Source organism: Triturus cristatus, chromosome 7 (genome assembly GCF_964204655.1).
Source record: "Triturus cristatus chromosome 7, aTriCri1.1, whole genome shotgun sequence".
Classification (NCBI taxonomy): domain Eukaryota; kingdom Metazoa; phylum Chordata; class Amphibia; order Caudata; family Salamandridae; genus Triturus; species Triturus cristatus.
The window spans coordinates 1,466,704,193-1,466,728,410 of record NC_140590.1 but is presented as its reverse complement, the minus strand read 5'-3'; the positions used below and the strand labels follow the sequence as shown (position 1 = coordinate 1,466,728,410).

General features: G+C 43.1%; 1 protein-coding gene across 4 annotated transcripts in view; it reads left to right on the top strand.

Annotated features, from left to right (window-relative positions):
* The window catches only part of PTPRT (protein tyrosine phosphatase receptor type T), a 1,546,842-nt gene that overhangs the window by 466,387 nt on the left and 1,056,237 nt on the right, over positions 1 to 24,218 (top strand). For all 4 annotated transcript variants that reach the window (XM_085619228.1, XM_085619229.1, XM_085619230.1 and 1 more), the window contains exons 4-5: positions 5,706 to 5,787; positions 24,039 to 24,154. In XM_085619228.1, the coding sequence (XP_085475354.1) occupies positions 5,706 to 5,787; positions 24,039 to 24,154 (198 nt within the window). The remainder of the gene's footprint in view (positions 1 to 5,705; positions 5,788 to 24,038; positions 24,155 to 24,218) is intronic.

Below are 24,218 nucleotides of genomic sequence, written 5' to 3'. Positions count from 1 at the left end.
TAGTGGAGAAGTTACTGCATGATGTCATGCCAGGTGAGCGTTCCAGGGGAAGGAAATCCTCGACAGAGAGTCATTTTCTCTCTGGATTTCCATTCTCTTTTTGAAACTCAGGAGCAGCAACATTATCGTGGTGTCACCAGGACTTTAAGTTGAAGCTTTTTCAATATTATATACAAGCCATAGTTGCTGTTTATCTATCTTATGCAACTAACCACCATTGACAAAACCAATAGCCCTGACTTGTTGTAGGTATGATGTTACTTGTTGTATAGTTTATCTGGATGCAATTACAGAAACTGCAAAATACATGTCGGGCGGCACACTATGCCAAGCACAGATTTTTTGCTTACGTGTTTTTAAGCCACACCTTTAATTACATTGGCCATGCCCCTTTGAGAGACCCCCCAGTTTTTTCATCCCACTTAAAGCCCTAGTTCAAATATTGCCCATGTGGGTTCAGGTGACTTCCCCAGGAAGTCATAGGGCATGTTCACCAGTCTCAGAAGAGGGGCAAGGGGTTGGTGGGCTACATTTCTTAAGGGCCCACACCTCGCAAATTACTATTGAAGAGGCAGTCGGCACATGCAGCAAGTTTCACAGGGCGAGTCACTGTGATCATAGCCTGCAGTATGAGCCAGTCTATGCCCACGATGTAAAGACACTTTCTCAACTGATTGCTTATGTGGAACGGGAGTGCATAGACCTTGAGACTGGGAACCACGGGCCCAATACCAAAGCATCTTCTTCCTCACTACCTCTTCCCGTTAGGCAGTAATAGTAAAGCAGTGATGGCTGGATCACATAATTTCCAGTGGCCTCGTCTGTGTTGTATTCTCTTCGGGAAAAAAGTGGAGCAAAGGCTGAGGGGAACGGCTCACTCAGGACTTCCTGCCCTGCTGCAAAAGTGTCTGACTCCCACTTTAATTATAGTTGAAGTATGAACTTTTACATAAAAAGTGTACTTTGGATTGTTTCACTTCAGCACCTTAGATTATATCACTGAACTGGTGGCCTTTATTAGCATTAGTGAGTCAAATGCTTTCTGTTGTGATGGTTGTGTTAATGACTCAAGAGGCAAGTTATTTGATTTGTTTCTCCTGTAAGCCTTTATTTTTGTAGATGGAACAAAGTTATGGTCGATTAAACCATACATGAGACAGATTGTTGTACGGTGTACGCCAACTGAATTATTTGAAGGTGCTCTAAGATGTAATCAACATGAAAATGAGGCACAGTGATGAAAAATAATATCCTAAGGTCACACTGTTGGGTCAAGCTTGGAAGCCAGGATTGAAACCAGGTTTCCCCATTAGACATTGTGAAAGTCAGATCCAGGATGGGTATCACATCAGTCCCTCTTCTGCTCTGATTACAATTTTAATAGTGACCCAAGAAGCAAGTTAGGTTGTGCTTTCTGTTTAAGGCTTTTATTGTTGTTATTGAAGGGGCAACATTTGGTGGATTAAACCATATACAAGAGAGGTTTTTGTGCAGTGCACAGCCTGAGCTGAATTGTTTTAAGGTGCTATCAAATGTGATGATCACTGAAAATGAGGCAGAGCCAAGAAAAGTAATTGCCCAGGGTCACACTGTTTGGTCAAGCTTGGAAGCTCTGATTGAAATTAGGCTGTCTAGCTGAAGGCCACACAAGAAGCTTTTGCCCTGGGTCCAAAAAATCTTCTGAATGGTCTTGACATGGCATGCAAATGCATTCAAAATATCCTTTGCAATTTTATAAGATGGCAGCAGTAGTGAAAAAACCTGTCTACGGAGAACAGATTAACCTTGGGCAGAAATTCTTATAGCATCCAAATTTACGTGTACAGGTAGGGAGGCATCAGTACACACCTTTCCCATCACAGGACAGGTACAAATTGGGCAGTGGCAGAGCGAGTTTTACTTCCTCACAGAACAGGGATGTGATGGCAGTAGCAAAGCAAGCTCCCTTCTCACAGTTTAAGCTAATGTGATGAATGTATAGATGGATGAGTTTGTGAATATGACATTTCTGACTTCATTCTCGCTTAAGTGATATTGCAAGTCACCATTTTAAAAGTCCTTCTGCTGCCTCTTGGAACCTGCTGTTTGTGGTGATTCTGTAGTGTGTCATGTATTGAGAAGTAGGCGTCACCAGGTAGGCCATTGTTATTAGGACCAGCCTTGCTTCAGAGTAGTTAACTATGCTCTAGACAGGTAGACAGTGCCAACCTTTTGGGAAAGATTCTGAATGCACACTTGCACAGATTCAGTGCTGCACCTGTTCAAAATGGTAAAGACCACCAGTGTCATGCTTACTGTCTTACGTTTACACCCCTTGTACTTTCTTTTGGGTCTTCAAGCCCAAATGGTTGGAAATGGGCTAAACCCAGTGATATAATCAGATAGCAAATGACGTGCAATTTCATTTATGCTACCCTAGCCTTTTGTTGAACTGATAATTCCGGAAATGCAAAATCTACCATCTCCACCATTCCATTTTCTCCAAGCAGTCAGATAACATATCACTTCAGTAAAGCTGTGTGAAGCTTTAAGCATCAAGAAAGGTTCTGTGTAGTTTCTGATTATTGGCCTTCATGTAGTTCGAGGGAATGCCGGATTTCTCTAAGCCCTAACATACTGGGGCTTATTCATGGGAAACTAATGCAGGGCATGGCCGCAATTTATTTTGCTACTACACACTGCGCTAGTTTCCAGGCACACGGATGCAACATATTTACAGCAACATGTTGCATCTCTGTGCCTTTCCCTGCACTGGTGCACAAACTGCTGCCACGCGCCAGCGCAGGCACCTTTGCACCATGGAGCATGGGTGCCTGCGTTATGGGGAGATTGTCTTTATGTAGGAAGGGGTACCTTCCTGCACAAAAACAATCCCTTGAGGTGATTTCCTCTTCCAATGCGTGCTCTAGAAAGCAGCCAGCAGTGAAATGCATCAGGATGCTACACTACCCCAGGGGTGGCGTAGCATCCTGACACATTTCCAGATTTACCATTGCTCGTAAATCTGGAAATGCGTGAGAACACCCACAGATACACCCATGTCACGCCCCTAACATGCAACGAGTTGCGTGAGATGGAGCGAGATTTATGAGTACACGTAAAGCCACGCAGGGTGGATTTGCATGTGCTTGTAAATTTCACGCAGCAGGTTGCGGCGTCAGTGCATCACGGAATGTGACGCAAAAACGGCGCAAGGGGCTCTTAAATAAGCCCCAGTATTTCTCTTTCAATAGTTAGTTGATGCCTTTTGAATGTCAGTGCTGTGAAACCACGTGGCGTAGCTAACATCCGACTGTTCTGTAGAGGGCCGCATACCTTTTTAAGGTTTTATGTCTCGGTGATTTAAAATTGAAAAGATGCGTCAAGTTATGCTTGTGAACAAAATGTTGAAAATTGGGAGTATGAACAATGAGGAAGTGCACATTTTCATGCAAAAGCCCAGCTCATGTAGAACTTTGTGACACTTGTGTTTTTTGTGTAGTTTTTGCAAGAAATATTTGAAGGTTACAATCAAACGACTTCTCACACCCTCTACGGCACTTCTATAATCTAAAATCTTGGCCAAAACCGGAAAGGATTGGATGCTACTTTTTTAAAAACCATTGCCCTTGGTGTATTATTATGTCCTGCGTTCTGGTAATACACCAGGTTGAGCAGCAGGCCAGTAGGTAATTGTTTATTCAAGACAATACCGACCTCAACAGATGGTCAGAATCAGTGGGTGAAAAGTATGTTTTCTTTAAAAAAATCTATTCAAATTAGCACATGGTGTTTTTTCAAATTCACCCTTATAATGTTTTTGTGAAGTATACATTTACCAGTGGAGTATTTCAAAACAATAAAATCTGACCCGTAACTAACTAACTAACTAACTAACTAACTAACTAACTAACTAACTAACTAACTAACTAACTAACTAACTAACTAATTAAATACATAAATAAATGAATAAATAAATATAAAAAAACAGGGACATATTAGTCATAAACCTACGGAAACATCCATCCAGGCCAATATGTTCAGCTTTGAATGATTCCCTAAATGAGGCCGCGTCACTGTGGGAGTCCTTCAAAGCATGTGAACGTTTTTGGAGAAATGTTGGTTTCTTCAGGTAAAACAACAAGTTTCCAGAAGCTTCTCAGACTGAGAAACTCACATAGGGGCATATTTACAAGCTGGCGATAAAAGATTATCGCCACTTTTGCAGCAGTTTTCGGCTGAAAAGCGGCGATCATTTTATCGCCTAATTAGCAAGGCCACGCTAACTCGTGAAACCTTGCTTCAGTGTGGGGATTCCTAACGCCCAGATTTGCATCTCTAATGAGATGCAAAGTGGGCGTTCCTGACCTAACATGACAGGAGAAATGTCGCTAAGCAACATTTCTCCTATCATCAAGCCCCACACTATGAAGCATAGCGGCACGAAAAGTAGCGATAACCCCTGTTATCGCTACTTTTCTTACGCCTGCTTCAGGACTGACTTAGCCATGATATCCTATGGAAGGTGGATATCATGGCTAAGTATGTGAGTCTCTATCAGCAAGCTAACACCACACTACGTGAGATTATCGCTGGGTTTCCAGCGATAATCTAACGTTAGGCAGTTAGCGCTAGGATTTTTATCGCTGAGGAGATAAGCGTTGCTAATAGCACACTATCTCAGCGATAAAAATCCACGTTACACGGCGATAATTATCCTCACGCTAAGAGCGCTGAGCAATAATTAGCACCGGTTGTTGCATATATGCCCCATAGTTTTAACGCATCTACATCATGAGATGTTGTGTCCCAATAACCCAAAAGAATTTTCCCACTGGAAATCACTGGAGCATGTTCCTAGAAGCAGTCCCGCTTAACATTTTGGGTTTGGAGGTACTAGTAAGCTTACACCTTTAAATCAATAGGGCATCCACTAATTCATTCAAAACCAATGAGGAAAATATGCAGATTTAAATGGTGAAAGATGAGAGACATTCAACTGAGAGTGCGTAATAGATTTTGGTCACTTCAGAATGGACTCCTATTGCAGAATGAAAACTGGGTATAAGGTTGAAAGGTGTTTAGAATGTCTCATCTCCAGACATGGTTTCTACTCGCTACATAGCCCATCCACTATTAGTAACCCATCAGCTAAACAAAGGCTGCTTCCCACACTTGCCTTACCTGCAGTGGTTAATTTGTAATATAAAAAGTGCTGGGGCTCTCCTCAGGAGGCAGTGCTAACAGGAGAAATGTGCTGGTGCAAACTGCCTGCTGACTAGAGCCCCGGCACTTATTATTCTGGAGAGCACTTGGCCTATTGGCTAGACCTGGGGAACTGGGTTCGAGTCTCAGCGTGGCTCAACATTCTGTGATTTTGGAGAAAATCGCCTGCCTTTCAAATGAGTGTGCCCTTATTTGGTTCTATGAGCTCCGGTGCTGAGCACCGAAAGCACTGGCTCAAATTAAGCACTGCTTACCCTGGAATTAAGGTTGATGGTGCGTCAAGGCCAACTTTTTGAACTTCACTCACTTAATATTGGGACTGCTCAACATTTGGTAACATCATAATTTTAGGTGAGCCAGAGGGTAAGAAACAGTGAGTCTAACAGAAGACTTCACAACAAGGCGTCTCATAGGCAAGAGACATAGGTAGGTCAGGCCTAGATCACCCATGTGAAAGCTGCGTCCAACATGTTTGGTGATTGTGTTTCTTTTTATTCCAGGTGATAATTGAGGCAGTTTCAGTGAAGGGACATCCGGGTTATGTTGCAGTGGATGAAATCCATGTCCTTGCGCACCCATGCAGTAAGTAACACCCTTCCGTCTCCCTCTTACACCCTTACCTTTATAATGTAACCATGCCGTTTCTTGTAGAAACTCAGCCTTTATAGCAATGTGAGCATTTTGGGGTATGGTAGACGTGTATAGTGAGAAAGAGATATCCCGCTGCTCTGAACAAAATTATTCCATCATATTTATTTGTAAGCAGACAAATTCAGAGCTTAGTTGTGAAATAATTAGGGTAGGGGCTCAAAGTTTTTTTAGGACCCCACTGCTTATGCTATTGAATACTATGTTTGCCGAATACCAAGGCTGTTTAGTTTTGATTGCACCTCATTCCTCTTCCTTCTGTCACCCTACCCTTCCTGTCTCTTTATCTCGCCCTGACAAGTTCTTCAAGGACCTGAGCATTAGTGAGAGTAAACTCACAAGGGGGTGCAGCATAATTCGCCATCCGTGGTTTGTTTTACTAGCAGGAAAGGGAGGGCGCCATCTATCATTTGGTCCTAATAAGTGTGAAGCAATACAGTGGTTACCTTTAATTAATTCACAAAACTGTTTCAATTTATTAAGAAGGATAGTGCTCAACGTCTGGTACCAAGATCTCTAAAATAAAATGTGTGCATAGATTTATTCAATTAGATAAGCAGTACAAATGACTTGCTTTCAATAGGCATTGGCAATAGGAAATGCAAAAAAACTGTGCATGAATGCTAAAAGTAAATGTTATCTTTTGAGATATGTTCACAAACAAAATCTCGGGGTCTAAGCGAAATTATTTCTGTGCTTTCAGCAAATATACAATGTAATCCACATGTATGTTCACATGAGCACTGTGACGTTATTGCAGAAGTGTCTGTGGCGTCCTCTTGATATAAGATACGTTTGATGATCAACAACTCTCATTATCCCCAAGCATTGTAGTTCTGGTGTTGAGGTTTCCCATACTCTTTCTGCCAAGAGACCCAAGGGTGCCTGCATTGCAGACATGATATTTTTGTGCAGGAAGGGACATCTCTCTGCACAAAAATAATCCCCTGAGAAATGTTCCTCCTTTAGAGTGTGCTGCAGAATGCAGCACACATAAAAAGAGGAAAACACGAGGAGAAATAAAGATATTTCTCATCGTTATGCCTCACCTCGGGAGGCGTACCATGTTCATACATTGACAGGTCTACCAGTTATGGTAAATCTGGGAAGGTGCCAAAATCAATGGGTGGATGCATGGGAACACTCACGCTCCACCCATAGAACACCTCCCTGGGGCAGAGTAATGCAGTGCAACGATTTGTGCTGTGTTACTCTAGATTTATCAAGCCACGCAGGGCCATGCAAGGTGGCCTTGCGTGGCTTGATAAATCTGATGTCGATGTTGGGCCGCCCTTGCCCCCCAATGCGTGACTCAAGAGTGACGCAACTCAATAATAAATCTTCCCCATGATTTGTAAGTACAAATCAAGCAGCAGCGGCCTGTGCAGGTAAGAGCGGTGGGGCGGTGAGGCGGTGAGGCCGGGTGGTGGTGGGGATTTCGACAGACCACGACAAGGGAAAATTAATTATATACTTAATTTTCCTTCTTGATCGTCTGTCGAATACCCCCCAACCCAGCCCACCAACGGCCCATCACCCCACCGCTCTTACCTGCATGAGCCGCTTCTGAAATCAAGTACATAAAACTATTCACAACACAGATGACAAAAAGTGTGTTGTTTTGTTGTTTGTGCACATACTACATTCTACATATTTGCAGGCAGTAATTCCACATTGCCTTGGCAGAAAAATGAAAGGGGTTCCTGTGTTGTCTCCGAAGCTGCCTTGAGCTCACTCCTCGGTCCTGTAATATCAGTCCTCATTGTTGCACTCTGAACTTGAGGTGTGAGGCATGTTTTTCTAAAACACAGGCTCAGCAGATGCAGCCTAGAGAGGTAGGGAGGATACAAATGTTAAGCCAGCCTGCAGCACTCAGCACTTCTGAAAGAAGATGACACTTGATGTCTGAGCGTCTGAGGTGTTCTACTGCAGGTGCCTTGAGTTATAGGGCCAGCAAGGAAAACAATTCTAAACACAAAAGCAAAGCTATGAAATGCCTTCTGAAACAGATGGAATGCAGTCTGGCTGATGAAAAATGGCTTCAGAGTGGGGAGAGAGTGTTTTCTTTTGAATAATTAAAAAATCAAAAACGTAACAAAATTGCCTCTTTCCTCTGAAACATCGCTCTGGGAAATATCACCTCACAAAACACTCCAAAAGAGACAAAACCAGCCAGCGGGATTATATTTGCATGGCCTCTTAAAAAAAAAAAAAAGAGTTGAATTGTGATGTACTTGCTGATGAAGACGGCAGTGCCATGTCTGTGGCGGATAGACGGGCAACTTTGCAGAAATGGCATTCTACCATTTGCTTCACTTTCAATAATATGTGGCCTTCCAATCAATGATGAAATAAAAGCAAAATGAATTGCTGTCTATCATCAAGATGCAGCCATCCAACTGCGTAAGTTACAGAGAGCCATCAGGGGCAGCACGGACTTGGCGAGAAGTGGGTTCCCATGAGGCTTTTAAGGCTTAGGTGCAATGTGCAATGTGCCAGACCCCAGGACTTTAAGTAGGATAAAAAAAACTTTGAGGTGTTCGGGGGTTCACTCAAAGGGGCGTGGCCAATGTAATTAAGGGAGTGGCTTAAACGCACCTAAACTGAAAATCTATGCTTTGCTTAGTGTGCCGCCCCAACTGATATTTTGCTGCTTCTGTCATTGCATCCAGATACACAATACAGCAAGTAGGGTTACACATACAACAAGCTAGGACTATTGGCTTTGCCAATGGTTGTTGTTTGCATTAGGTAAATAAGCAACAACTATGTCTTGGTTGTGTAGAATATTGGAAATGCTTCAGTTCTGAAATGATGAGGCTGTAAAATAACTATAAGGAGTCTCTTTGAAGCTACATCAAAGGCAGTGAAAGATGGTACTGCTGCAGAACTAAAATTAGTTTTTTCACCCTGAGGGTGAGGGCATAAATGGAGAGCCCAACAGGGACCCGTCTCAGCCTCTGCTTTTTAGAACTGCCGGTGCTGAACACCGGCAAGACCCGGCCCACTTAAACCACTGCCTGACCCTGCTATTATGATGACGCCTATAAACAAGCACGAGGATACATTTTGAGGAGTGTTACGCTTGGGGGATGTGACCCTTGTTTGGTTTGTGTGTGACGTTTGGTAAAAAGCGGTAGCGCACTTTCGTCAAGTGTGAGATTTCAGTTTTTAAGAGGGCGAGACAGTTGCTAATAGAATTTTTATTAGTGACTGAGGTCGTACATTTACTATGAGTATTTTCTCCCGTTGCTATGGTAACTTTTTCTCTGAATACGAGACGATTCCTACCATTGCATTGCCCTCTGCTCCCTTAGGGGCTCAGCCAGCTTAGATTACACGCACTGATTTGCTTCAACATCTCAGCACTGCGTTGAATTCCCCTTATATCAAAATGCAGCTCAGTGGGCGAATGCAACGGCTGCAGATAGGTATATTCGATCTACAATCACAGGGTGTATTCCTAGTGAGATCATTCAGCGGGTTAATGAAGCCACTGTAGGTTAATTTATATGTAGATGCAGGTCACATGTAGGTTAATGAAACCACATTAGGTACATTTATATGCAGATGCAGTCCACATGTCCATACCGTAGTATGTCAACTCCTTATATTAATACAGTCACTGTAGAGATCAATGTGAAACCTGCAGGATACAAACTCCCAATTCCAACTATATAGAGCAGAGCGTTGAAATACTTGTGGATAATGTGTGTGGCATAGAAGTTACAATGCTTCTAAGATGACTTGTTGGATAAATACATCTGCTACAGGGTTCTAGCCCCTCTAAGAGCAATGAGTGGATAATGCACATGAAAATAGGGGGCGAGTGGGATTGTGTGTGTGTTAGTGTCTGTTTAGAAGTCCTCACTGGACTTCTCGCTTTTCGTAGTTCCAAGTTTAGGAGAATTTGATGCATTTCATTTGTTAACATCTATTGTAAACGAAATCTCTAAGATGCAATTTACTATTTTTTGGAAACACTAGCTAAATGGTTATGATTTTTTCGTGAGTTTATTTGGCAAGTTAACTCAGCCGCTTAGTGGCCTCTGATTAGGTAGCTCCATACTTTAGGGGTTAGGAAGCAAAAGGCGCTCCCCTCTACAGTGAGATCTTTTGATTCTGGGCTGCTGTAATTACCCTCTGGGGCCTCAGTAGTTGATAGTGTTGCATGGTTCACCAAGCCAGAATGGTCAAAACCATAGGAGGCTAAGGTGCTCTTCAATAGGGGTTGGCAATTTATTCCTCTCCACCTGCGTTGGTGGAGTTTTTTTCCTCTCCGTGTTACACTTGTTCAGGTCAAATTCCACCAACTGCTGTGCGGTGGAGTTTTTTCTCACACACGCTCGCCAATGGTAAATTATTGAGCGCAGGCGAGATTTGGTGTACCCTAGTGCAATTTTCAGTCACAAGTAAGATGCCCAGCAAGTTTCCTATTTCTGCCCATTCGCGGAACTCCACAGAATCTTGAGGAGTTTCCTTATGCCTCCGCAGAATTCTGTAGCGTTAAACTGTGAGTTTCGGCAAGGCCTGGTCTTCCACAGGAGTCTATGCTTAACTAACTACCAGTGGGGACTTATCCTTGCCGGGATAACTTGACCATCCTAATTCAGTTTAATTGCCATCCTGACACATGCTGGGACCTAGCAAGCTGGTAAGAAGGAAAGCCTAAAACACAGTAAGTTGCAATAGTAGAGTTTAGACTGCAGAAACGTTTTAATGCGTGGGCAAAGTGGGCTATTGCCTTACAAGGGCCCTTCCTGGAAATGTGATCTTTCTTTCACTCTTGAGTTTACAATCAGAACCTCTCTCCATCTTCTCCCTCTCACTCCTACTTCTACTCCTAGCTCTATCTCTCATTTTCAGATTCAACATTTCAAATTCAAAGTTGCTCCGAAAAGGAGGCCCATAATATGTTTAGCCCGAGGCCCCAAGAATCCTTAAGTTGACATTTTGGACAATATCAATAAATCTTTCCCACAAGGCATTGGAAGATAGGGTGGGTTGATCGACCATAATGGCCAGCCACAGACTGTCACTCTAAAGAATCTTATAGTTACCCAGCAGAAAGAAATCTGTCTTTTCAGCATAGAGTTTCAAACAATTTTGGACCATCGATTGCTGGATAATCACTAAACAATCTCTCAGATTGGTCGCAGGACTGGGAGCAATCATTTCTCAGCATAAGACAGCGCCTGGCAGCCAGAAGCTCTAATCAGACTAGAGGGAGGCTGTACATATATTTTGAACAACATCAGAGACTGCCATGATCCCTGAGGTACCATACACTGAATGGGGCACTTTAAAATGAATGTTGCGGATCTGGGAGCTATTTCCCAGACATGACATAACACACCGAAGTGGTCCCTTGGAGTCACATCTCTGCGAGTCTCACAAGGAAGCAGGCATGGTCCTCAGTTTCAAAGGCAGAGAGAGATCTAAAATAGTATCTCTCATAAATCTGTTTCTATGCCCCTCCGTGGACAAAAAATCAGCTGCCAACAGATTTTCCACTTAAGGGGCCGTATCATGATCGTAGTTTTGTGCTCCAGACCGCAGAACGTCTCCATGGTTTTGTGTGTTTTTCCAAAATTGCTGTGTGTGCAGTGCATAACTTAACTCAGAAAATCTACAAAGTAGACCAGACAACAAAGTTCAGAAATACACGGGCGTAATAGTCGCTCCATCTTTCTGACCTGTGGTATCTGCAGTTCACATGTTAGTTTTTAGATTTTCAATTCTAATGTACGCTCTGCAGAAAACACCGTTTCAGGAAAAACAAAGAAATAGACAGGTTCTTTTTCCTGTGGAAGAAGAGGGAAAGGAAGGGACAAATAGAGTAAAGAAGGCGGCCTTGATGATAGCATGGCCTTCCCCTAAACTAGCTGGCGTGGTATTGCAATTTGAGGAGCCTGGTTGGAGAAACAGCAAAGCCGGGTTGGAGAAACAGCACAGACTCCTAGACACTTTCAAACGAGGCTGCTCAGTAGGGGCTGCTCTCATAGCATGAGAGCAGCATCTGGATTGGGTGGGAAGCCTGTGCTTTGAGACACATACACGTCCAAGGAGCCACGAGGCAGCCGTCAGCGCCAGCGGGAGTGGAGCGGCAGGTACTTTTTTTATATTTTCATTTTATTACTGAGCCCCTCCCTCCCCCATCCCCACCCTCCCTCCGCTTCTCATCACCCCCTTGCTCTACCACTTTACATAGGCGGCAGCCGCCACTGGAAGTGGAATGAGAAAGCACAAGGAAACGAGGGAGGGAACAGGCGGAAGCCAGAAGAGTTGATGACAGAAAAGTGAAGCACTAAGAGTGTTGGAAGGCAGGTATGCTGTGACAGGGATACGAGCGCGGATCAGGGGGAGCCCAAGGAAGGAGAGAAACTACCCAACCAATGCCTACAGCAGGGGCGGGCGCTTTCTTAGGGCTTCAGGGCCACACCCTTCCTACTTTCTGCATCATTGTAATTGTCATTCAATTGCTCAACTTAACACTAATTTTTAAAGGAGCACTTTTAAAATTGTTGTTAAAGATAGAAATGCAATGCCAGTTCATGAGCCTTGCCTTGGCAAGATTCAGGCAGCCACAAACTATTTAAAATCACTTGCGCTAGTGCGCATGTATTTAGCGTCATGTACGCAATTTAAGCAAGCTCAGGGCTTACATGCATTCAGCCCCGACCTGCCACTTTAAGGGTCTCCATGAACCACCCTTTGATGACAGACAGGAGTTTCACTTTTTTACAGCACCCCAGGGAGCTTTAGGATTGAGCCATATGCAGCTCAGGCGGTATGCCAGTCATGCTGCCTTGTGACGTAAACGATCTCACTGCGCATGATCGAGTTGTACTGTAGCTTCATATTTTTTCACTGCTGAAGCGACTGCATCTTTAAATTATTTACTGCACTGTTGACTTATCCGTCACCCTTAAATATGAAATCTCAGACTCTGTTCCACAACTCCTTACTTCCTAAACTAATCTCACCAACTTTGGTGATTTCATTACTTGATTACACTAGCTGTTTTTGCTTGTCTAAGCATTACCATTTACCACATTGAACCAGCCGTGGCTCGTGCAGGTAGGAGCTGTAGAGTGGTGGGGCGGACTTTAACACACGACCACGAGGGAAAATTAATTATTTATTTAATTTCCCCTCGTGGCCGTCTGTCTTCCAATAATGAAATATAGTATTTCTTTAATATGCCGAAGCATTTTATTTAGGTGCATTAAATTAAAACACTACTACCACTCACAGCGTAACAATTTAATGCATTAAAGTGAAATGCTACTGCATGTTAAGTAGAAACTGTATTAATTAACATGCAAAAGTGTTTAGATTGTATACTACAATGCGTGGCATTTATTAGAAGTGATAGCTTCTAAACATGAGCCATTTTTGCCCCTAACCCTCTGGCTGCATGACATGGCAGTGAAGAACGAGAGACACATGGTTTATCATATTCACCTTACGCCTGGGTTGTGATCCGAGGTGGGACAACATTGTGGTTTATTAGAAACTGCTGGAGAGGTTTGTTTTAATTCCAAGATGCTCTATCAATCACTGCTTAACCACTTGATCCTAAGCAATTTCTGTGTTCCACTGTGCCTCTATATCTTTTATCGTTACAACAAACAAATGATGGACGGAATGCTGACAATGCAGACATTCTCCCCCAGTCAAGAGATCTGGGTTAAATCCATCGTTCTTTTGCCCACTAAGCCACCCCAGTTCAGACATGGCCATATGCAAATCAGTCTTGACCCTGTGCCTCATGGGAACAGTCCAGCCCGAACTGCCAAGCCGTGTCTTCCCTGGACCGGAATCAAGCATCCTAGGACCGGTTTCTGGCTATCAGCCGTCATCAGCCAGGATAGCTTGACTCCAGTGGCGTAGTGAGCACGGGACCCACGTCTGGGCATACCCATCCCACTTAGGGCGAAAAGCGGAAGAATAGACGAAAGACGGAGGGATACATACACGACCCCGATACACGAAAACTAAGGGAGATGACAAACTATATGCTCACCCCTGTCTGAACAACAAGCTAACAAAAGAGAGGGATCAACATTCACCTGGAACATATAAAGCTCCAGAAAAGAAAGTGACCGAGACCATTTCCGGCAAACTAATCGAACTTGAATTGAAGCCTACCCCGTCTTTTCGTTCTTTGAGAAAAATTGAGCAATCTCTGCAAGTTTCCAACATTCCGTCGAGATACCTCCAAGTACTCCATTTTTGGAGACACTTTTGCCGCAGTACAATTGTACCGGTGAATTTGACATCACAATTGAACACTTACATATACAAGGAGAAAATAGCTTGAGTCCTGAGGAAGGTGGTTCTATGTGAAGGGTTCACCACCGAAACGCGTCGACGCCTGTTGTTTTTGAAGTGTCAAATTTGGTACAGTTAGGGAAAGACAGGGATCAGTAACTTATGTCTGACACTGCCTTCAGCAAATCCAAATTGACAGATGTATGACACATTGTTTGTCTATTACTGTTCTCCTTTTCATGGCATTGAATACATTTTGAAATCATTGTGATAAAGTGTGTGTTGCTTTTATCATTTTAAACTGTATACGATCTTTATGTGTATGATTTATTATGTTTTATATAGTACATCAGTGATGAATTTATATTGATTATTAAAATACAGATTTTTTATCTATTTCGTTTCACTACAAGTGCTTCTTACAGACCCAACAGTTAGTGTATGAGTAAAGTGTGCAACGTTAGTGTGTTTGCGGATTGAGAGGATAGCGATGGTTGACCAATAGCCAATAGGCATATATATTTTTATACTCGAAAAGCGTTACAACAAACAAATGATGGACGGAATGCTGACAATGCAGACATTCTCCCCCAGTCAAGAGATCTGGGTTAAATCCATCGTTCTTTTGCCCACTACGCCACCCCAGTTCAGACATGGCCATATGCAAATCAGTCTTGACCCTGTGCCTCATGGGAACAGTCCAGCCCGAACTGCCAAGCAGTGTCTTCCCTGGACCGGAATCAAGCATCCTAGGACCGGTTTCTGGCTATCAGCCGTCATCAGCCAGGATAGCTTGACTCCAGTGGCGTAGTGAGCACGGGATCATCACATTTTATTGTATGTGATGATAAAGGACAAAGAGGGACAGTGAAATAAGGCAATTGCCTAAGATTACAAAATGTAATGATAAATGGCAAAGAGGTAGAGTCAAATAAGGCAATTACCTAGGATGACACAGTTTGGTCAAGGGAGAAAGACAGGATTGATGACTGGTTACCTGGTTTCATGTTGTGCCATACAGACACTAGATGGATATTTTCAAGTATAAAACAATTGTGAGCTCCCCCCTCCCCACGATGAGGCCAGTAATACATGGAAAGACAAGTCAGTTATCATTTGCACCTTATGTCTCCTAGGTTGTTATCATACTTGAAGCAACATTATAGCCTAGAACAATCTCTACAAAAGAGATTTTTTAATAGAGCACATCTTGAACTCAAGTATGTCAAAGTATTCTCAAATGTGATAATAAAGTACAAGGAGGCACAGTAAAGGAAGTCAGTTCTCTAGGAACATACAATTTGGACAAGTGGGAAAGCTGGGATTGCCCCAAGTTTCCCGATTTCACGTTATTCAATACTGCCAGTAGATGGGATTCTCAATCAATCAGTCAATCTCTGTCTTGTTCGAATTTTACCCTAAAGGGGGAGATTCCCAAAACCACTTGCCTGGTGTTCACATGTTTGGGTAGGTCAAATTAGATTGATGAACTTGAAATTGTGTGCAATATTTTCGAAATTTTCCTTTAAGAACCCCTGTAACAACATTTATTTTCAATTTGTTATAGAAATTGTGCTGAAAAATGCCTTCATTTTACACCAAGTGTTTTGGGGTGTAATACCACCAAATACCCCTGTGAAAAGTCGAGCTTGCTGGCTATGCTCAAACGCCAAATTTAATTAATGGATCTTACGCCCTCACCACTATCAAACTATACCAGCCGCCACTGGTGTACAGTATCAACAGGGGCCCTCAGGGGATCTCTTCTTTACAAAGGTATACTTGTCATCCACCAAGTACATTGTCACAGCCATACCTCTAATTCAAGCACCTTCCTAATAGAAGTATCTACATGTCAATCCCCTGCTGGTGGGTTCGAGGTAGAGAGATGTGAGGATATTTGTCCATCCGTTTCCTCTGCCTTATGAGAAAAAAAAGCCATTAGCCTATAAAGAGGAATTCCCCCCGGAAGCTAAATACAAGCCCCCAGCACTCACCTTTACTAGTGTTGTGTGTACTCGGTTTCGGTTCTCCCACCCTTTCCCTAGATTTCCTGGTTTGCTGTACTGTGGAGTCCAGAGTCGTCCTAACTTGGTAAGGACCGGAGAACACATTTGGGGGTTTATTTCAGACACTTACATATCATAGAGCCCTGCCCAATTTATTCCTGGATTATTGAATAATTGCACATCTGTCTATTGGATCCATTAACTTTAACTAGTTGGATGTTGGCATAACATAGGCGGTGCTACAATTTGTAAATAAACTCAATGCAAAATAGTTTCTTGTCATGGCGTGCCAGACAAGGCTTGTCAATGTGTGTTCGTGAGCTACCTAGATGGTATGACGTTTTTGTGATTTTCTCTATCTGAAGGATGCTGTGAGGGGGATCAATTCAAATGTAATGTGTCTCTTTCAATGGCAGGAAGAAACACTCTGGGTTATCTTGTCTTAACAAGTGTAACCCAGCATAGAACAGTGCTCCTCACATCCAAAATATCCTCTCTTAGAAACCTGTGCAGCTTGGGCTCCTCCTCCTTCACGTGGGGCTGGGGCTTCTCCACTCATCAACATGTCAAGCAGTGTCCTTTAACACTTATCAGTGACATATGTCTTTACCTGTGGGCACATGAAGAAATAGAAGCACAAACAAGTTTATGGCTAAGCGGACCGCAGGCATCCATTTTTCAGGGATGTCGGTGGGCACAATATGAAACCGAGCAGGAACTTGCATTACTTTAATTTTGAATGTCTATCCCAAGGCAGAGTTTCGGGCAGGGCCTTGAAAGCATTTGAGAAGGCAGAAATTGTGGGTGAAGGTCACAGATATATGGGATGGGAGTCGAAATACTTTTTCTTTGGCTGGAGTAGGTACAAGTGAGTGCAAAGTTCTATATATATCTCAGTTTGACAGCAAGCCCAGAGGGTGCGATTTCAAGTGTTACATTCATGGGCTGCGCACAGTACCAGTGGTAGACTGCAAGCAATCACAACTATCAGTAAAAAGAAGTCTAAAGTACAGCATATGCATACATTGATGGTGATAGGTATATCACTTCTATTGGGTCATATAACCTTAGTTTGGTTTTATTTTCACTGACAGATGGATTCTCCCATGGGAATCATACCCTTTCTCCAAGAGAAGATCCTTGGGTCAGTTAACCTCTTCAGCGTGGCGCGGATTTCCGCGCCACGCTGAAGATTCCGTGCGCGGGCGGGGCCATGACGGAACGGTTCCGTCATGCGCACAGCGCAACCGACGTGCGTGACGGAACCGTTCCGTCATGCGCGTCGAAGGGGTTAAGAAGAGATGGGGGGAGGGTGGGGTCTGAGTGGCAGCAGAATTCACTTTATCCTGAAAGTGTCATTAGAGCACCACAGGGCAAGGGAATTTTACATGAATCACTCTTCCTTCCCAGACCTTTGCAAGGCCAGACATGCTGGAGAAGATTCAATCCATCAATCAGGGTTTGTAGAGTGTGACTACTCACCCGTAAGGGTATTAAGGTGCTGTGGGATGCAGGGGGGTCTGCTTTTCAGTAGAAGAGCCAGATCTTGACGTCTTTCCTGAATTGAGGCAGAGATGGTGATTGCCTGAGATGCAAGAGATGGTGATTGCCTGAGATGCAAGAGCCAGGTCCTTGAAGTGAGGTAGGAGAAGGTCACTTGTGTGGTACATTGCCTCATCACAAGCACTGACCCGTTTTCAGGGATATCGACTACAGAGTGATGCAGCAAGGGGGGGCATGACAGGGATGAAGCTGTGACAGTAATGATGGCAGTAGTCAGAGAAGGGACATGGAAGGAGAGAGAGCGCAGTGACGGGGAGTGGGTCAGGCACATGATGAGAAGGAGGCAATGGCAGGGTGTGTTGAAGAAGTAGGAACTATGTTCACACATACACACATACACTTTAGGAGCTTAGAACTGCACTCACATAGAACATGTACAATACAGGAAACATTTGTATAATCTTCAATCAAGCACACAGACAGCACCATGTTGAGATTCCCTCATCCACAGAACAAGTGCAAAATTACAAGCATTAGGCAACCTCCACTTGCAAATAGGACAGGCAAAACTGAAAAAGCAGTAGGGATGTTACCCTCACACACATAACAGGTAACCTAATGGGCAGCAGTAACACAGCAAGCTTCCCTCAAACACATCACAATTGAAGTGCAGGAGGTAGCAGGGTGAGAATCTATCACATATAGAACAGGTACGGTTTGGCTGGTGTAGTGTGAAAATGCAAGATTCCCCAGTCGCCCACGCAAACAAAACCCAATCCCAAACGACATGAGAAACAGCAGGCTTACTTCATCTACCATAAAAGACATAAACAAAATGGACGCAAGGATGCATTTTGTGTTAACAAAATAGCGCTAAATGTAACAGAACATAAACAGCACCACGAGCAGTTCAATAACTGTGCCCTTTGCAGTTTTATTTTTTCCCCCAAAATTACTCTTAATTATGTGAGCGGCATAATCATGTTATTATTGGTAATTCCACTGAAGTATCTAAATTACTCTGATTACTCTTTGTTCATTGCCCTGGAGTATTTTCCAAAACTCTTATAATAAATGATGTATTGCATCCACAAATAGACTCAAGCACCACAATAAATGTGACTCAGATTTAAGAACAGGACAGAAAATAAATGGCCCACATTTGTAACTCTAGCAACTCTCGAGTTTTTAAGACATCCTGTCTGGGTGGTCGCTCAGCGGAGTGGAACTACATACATTGGCTTCTGCTGTGGACAATATGTGTTGTAATATTCGAGAAATGTGGTAGTGAAAGTGACTATGGGGCTTGATTTCCAGCGATAAAGAACAGCGATAGGGAAATCATTGTTGATAGGGAGATGTGGACTTAGCTTTACAATCCACTTCCATGATACATAGAGGTAAGTCAGAAAATTAGCAGGTGTTAGAAACCGGCGATGTACAAGGTTAGCGCAACTTTTTATGTCTCTAGGTGGGTTAGCGATATTCTTGTTGATAGTGAGAAGCTGTGTTAGCGACTATTTGCTCTGAATGTCTACCTTGCATCTCATTAGCGATGCAAAGCGAGGCGCAAAGGAAATGGGCGCTAAGGAATGGATTCACGCGCTAGCGTGAACTTGCTGATATTGCGATATAATTATCGCAGCTTTTCGCCCGAAAACAGATGCTAAAGCGGCGATAAATCTATCGCGGCCCCTTGATGATATGCCCCTAACAGCTTTCATCCTCTTGGGGTAACAGCCTTTTTGTGTTTATTCATTAAAGCTCGCATGCGATTACTGAAAGATTAAAACATACACCAGGAAGAAGAGAAGGGAAACAGCAGGCGTGATGGAGATGGGCTTTTGGATAAAAAAGGTTTTCAGCGCCACCTAGCGTCGGATACAGCACCTGGCGTAGCAGCACATTTAGCAAAGCCAAGCTTTACTAGGGGCAAATTATCAAAGAAGAGCTGAATTACATCACCGTGTTAGCGGCGTATTATCAACGCTTTGCAAACAGGAGATGTAATTCCAGCGATAGAGGGCGAGAAACAGAAATATCACCTTAAATCCAGCGATGAATATGGAGATGCTTGCTGATAGGGGAGTGTGGTCGTAACATGGCGATCCACCTCCCATTATCAGCATAGCTAAGTAAAAGAAAAAGCAGACGTTAACTTCATGCGATAACCGCGGTTAGCACTTTTTTTTATCGCTGCAGCCGCATTGTTAATAGTGCGAAGTTGTGTATGCCACGTTAATCATGCAGATATTGTGAGGAACGCCCACTTTGTATGTCATTAGCGATTATAATCGCTGACATGCAAAGTGGAGAAAAAATGGGCGCTCTTGCCACTAAACTGTCGCTAACAGCTGTTGGCGACAGCTTGCTAATAGGGCGATACAAATATCGCCGCTTTAGCGGCAAAAAGTGCCGCTAAAGCAGAGATATTGCCCTTGATAATATGCCCCTATGTTCTTCCTATCAAAAAAAGAAAAAGTAAATTGAATGTTCCTGCTCTTTTACCCACCAAGTGCAATTGGTCCTTCCATGCTGCTGCGATGGTTTCCACAGCCTGCAAAGTGTTGCTTGCTACTGCATTCTATTCTTTACTTAAATATGTTTACAGCACCAACCCACATAGAGTCACAAAACTGACCCATCACACCACAAACCGGCACACAGACGGCCACTGAACCGGCACACAAGCAGTCACAAAACCGGCTTACATAAAGGCCTGGCAAACTATCCATTCTGGCACCTACCAGATTGCCCTAAAAGGCAATCTGATCGTGTTCACCACTGTGCAGGTCTCATTTCCCCCCTCCATTTTGTTGGTGTGCATCATTCCTTATGCATCTCTCCATCACCCTCTCCCTTGTCTTGCAGAAAAAATATAGAATCGTATCCAGTCCTGTATTAATCCTTTGCTTTCTGGTATTTGTAGTTTTGCTTTTATTGTTACAATTGCTGAACTACAAGTCCCAGAATTTAAAGTAAACCAGACAAATTGAATTACTCCAGTGCAACATGGGTCTACGTAATATCTCTGTTATCTCTTCTTTTGAGTCCCTTAAGGTTTCTGAAATGTAACGACGTGCATAAACATTTTATTTTGTTGTCTTACTATCATCTGGTCGATCACATAGTGTAATGTCAATGTGTAGTTCTTTTTTGTCTCTGGGCGCCATCACTGCTGTCCTACAGCGTCCATGACAAGTTGTTACATCGTGTCCTTCTTCGATGTCTTCAGTCTGGTCCATTTCCAAATCCTCCCCTTATTGCAATGATCCCTGTTTCTGTTACCTCTAAGCTGAGGCTTTTGAAGATAACTGTGCAGTTCTTCTGAAAACTACACGAGTAGTGCAGTAGAGATGGACCATAAGTCACGTTGATGTGGATAAAACATTTGAATATGTTTTACATTTTACAAATGTTTTACAAGTCGTCTCGGCATATCACTATGGGCTAACCTGTGAAATCTACAACACTACCTTAATATTTCATTTTTTTTCGTATGAACAGAAACCACGACATACACAATAATGTGCTGTCAAGGATCTAGCATAAAAACAACTTTATTTTTTAGCCCTCATATTTTGGTGTAGTGACGCAATACTGCAGACCTTTAACTGAGCAAATGCATATATTTTTCAAAACATAAATAACAAAGGCGAGTCCTGATAAACATTTCACAAAGAATCAAAAACATTGTTTGGGGGGGATAACCTCTTACATCATCCAATCATTTTAGACTGGCATAAAGAGAGGTCTCTTTCTTATTAAAAAAAAACTAATAATACCCTCTCGCTGTTTTACATAGACAGGTGATTTTTCACCTCCCACGTCTGGAGCTAAGGTCACGTATGCTAGCGAATTCGGAGATATAATGATGTTGGGCAATAATGAAGGAGATTGTGACAGGTCCTTGTAAAGTGAAAACTGCATCCCCTAAAGGTGCGTTTCCTGTATCCTGATCAAACACTCTCATGTGTTCAGGTTTTAATACTATGCTCCACTAAGACATGGTGGGTTGGATAATGGGAAACATAGCATCATTGATGTTCGTTAGAAAAGTTACATCCATGCACTGCAACCCCCTCCCCCCTCCCCTTATAGAGTTTACCCAGAAGACCCTGCTCAGGCTGAAGTTATGGGTATGCAAATAGATTTTTTCAGAGTCTCAACAGAAAACCAAGTTCATGTTTGTAAGTCCTACCCGGTGGCGCATTAACATCCTTTCCGTCACAGGCGGTAGGGGGCACCCAGTAAGCTGAAGGCGTGCCCATAAATGACTCACTTGGGCCCATGTGTTTTCCAATTAAGTTAATTGAGTAATAATGGAAAGAGTAGAGTCTGGAGCCCTGTTGTGCGTCGTCTTTCAGCTGCACACCCCCCCTCCCCTTTGTTCTGCGAGCGTTCGAATAATTAGCCGCCCGCTAAGGAGCTCTGCTGTGGGATACGGCTCCTGCTAAGGGTCGGGCGATGCAAATTTGACAGCTGCGCCTGAAAATGCTTGAAATGGCTTTTAATTGTTCTGGAAGGTGGTTGACATGCAAGGCTGGACTTCCTTCAGGGCCAGCTACGTTAGTGACGTCAGTAGCTGATAGCAAGCATTTGTTTCCTTGCAAAATCTCATCTCGGATGTAACCTGAAGGAGAGGTTGCACAGCAGTCTGTCTCACTAGTTATCAATGAGTGCAAAATAACCTGGATGAAGTTTCAGATGACTGTAGTGCCCAAGCAGTCATTCCTGCTTTGACCATGGGATATGTCATATCTGGATCCTGTGCAGGACATAATCAGCCCAAGATACTAAACGCCACTTCCTATCACAGGGAGTGGACCCTAAATGTGGAGAAGAGAAGAGTAATTTATAGGGCAGCCTCGGGGCTGCCTGGGTGGGGAGTCACGGTCATGCCAAAGTCAACGAAATGTGTACTCGAGTGGGCACCCAAAATAAAGTTTAGTTAGAGCCAATATCTGGCTCTGAGTCTTCTGCTCGTACATGCATGCCTGACATATGGAGTAAGTATAGGAAAACGTCCTCTTGTCCACACTATTTGCACAGAGAAAATCCAATACCTTTCAAAAGAAAAATAGAATGTGGAGCAAAATGTACCTGTTTGAAATAAACAAATAAGCAAACATAGAGGAATAACAGCATTGCTACTATTACTATTGACACTTCTACTACTACTACTGCTACTACTCTAGTACTCCTACTTTTGTATCTTCTACTACTAATACTGCTCTAGTACTTCTACTATTGCTTCTTCTCCTTCTACTAATACAACTCCTACCACTACTTCGACTACTGTTCATTCTTCTATTCCTATTCCTATTACTACTAATACTACCAATGCTACTAGTACTACTCCTACCAATACTTTGACTACTACTTCTACTACTGCTCCTGATCCTATTACTACTTCTAGCACCACTTTCAATATAGCTGCTTGTTTGGCCCTCTTAGTGTTGGGTGTATGGACAAAGTTCTCCAGAGGGGTTTGTGAGGATAAGGACAGGGACCTTTGGTTGATGGACTTGCGCACTTTCCTTATTGTTTTAGTAATCTCTCTGAATTGCAGAGTCCTATAAAGTTGCTACTCTCCATACAACCGATGCCATTCATGTGCCGATTTTGAAAGTGAAGGTTACATTTTGTCGCTTTCCAGTACTACATCCAAAAGGAAATCTGCAAGGCCTTCCCATGGCTGTGCCGCAAAGGTCCTGCATGAGACATCCTGGGGACGTGGTATTGTCTGATTCCAAGCCTGGTCAAGTCCTCTAAAATAACTTGTTTAACTATACAGTAGTGGTTAATCAGCTCACCTGTTGCTCTTCTGAAATTTTGATTTCCTTTCTTTAAATAGCAGCCCATTGTTCACCCTTTTTCCAAAGGAGCTGGCTCTATTGTCATCTGGGTCATTTTCCCTAGGCCTAGATAGAGATAAAAGAACTAAAGTCTGGGAACAAGAGTGTGTAAAGGGGGTGCATCCTTAGATGTACATGAATCTGCTCACAAAAATATAGACTTTCCTTGAATCCTGTGTGAGGGTGGTAGGTTGGTGTCACTGTTCAAGATACCCCATGGGCCTGGATGTAAGTGACCCTACAGACCACCACACAGGAGTCACTATGGTGAGTAAACCAGCATAATTTCACAGTAGGCTCCATCCCTGTGGAATGTGAATAAACAGCTTGAGAAAATCAAGGCAATTAAAACTATCTTTTAAAAAGTATCTTGAATAGAACTGATGGAGTTTTGTAGTAACACATCTGTAAGAGGAAGCAAAAGGTGTGATATTACAATATCGTCTGTCTGGCACAATTACTGACGCCTTTTCCTTGTATAATTTAATTGAATCAGAAATTGGATTTCATCACTGTCTTTTTTCTTCTTTCTCTTTAGGGAAAGCTCCCCATTTTCTGCGGCTTCAAAATGTGGAAGTGAACGTGGGACAAAATGCCACTTTTCAGTGCATCGCCGGGGGAAAGTGGTCCCAGCACGACAAACTGTGGGTCCAGGTACAGTGAACTTCTCATGTCTTTCTTTATCATACGACCAATAGTGTTTTTTTGTTAGTGTACA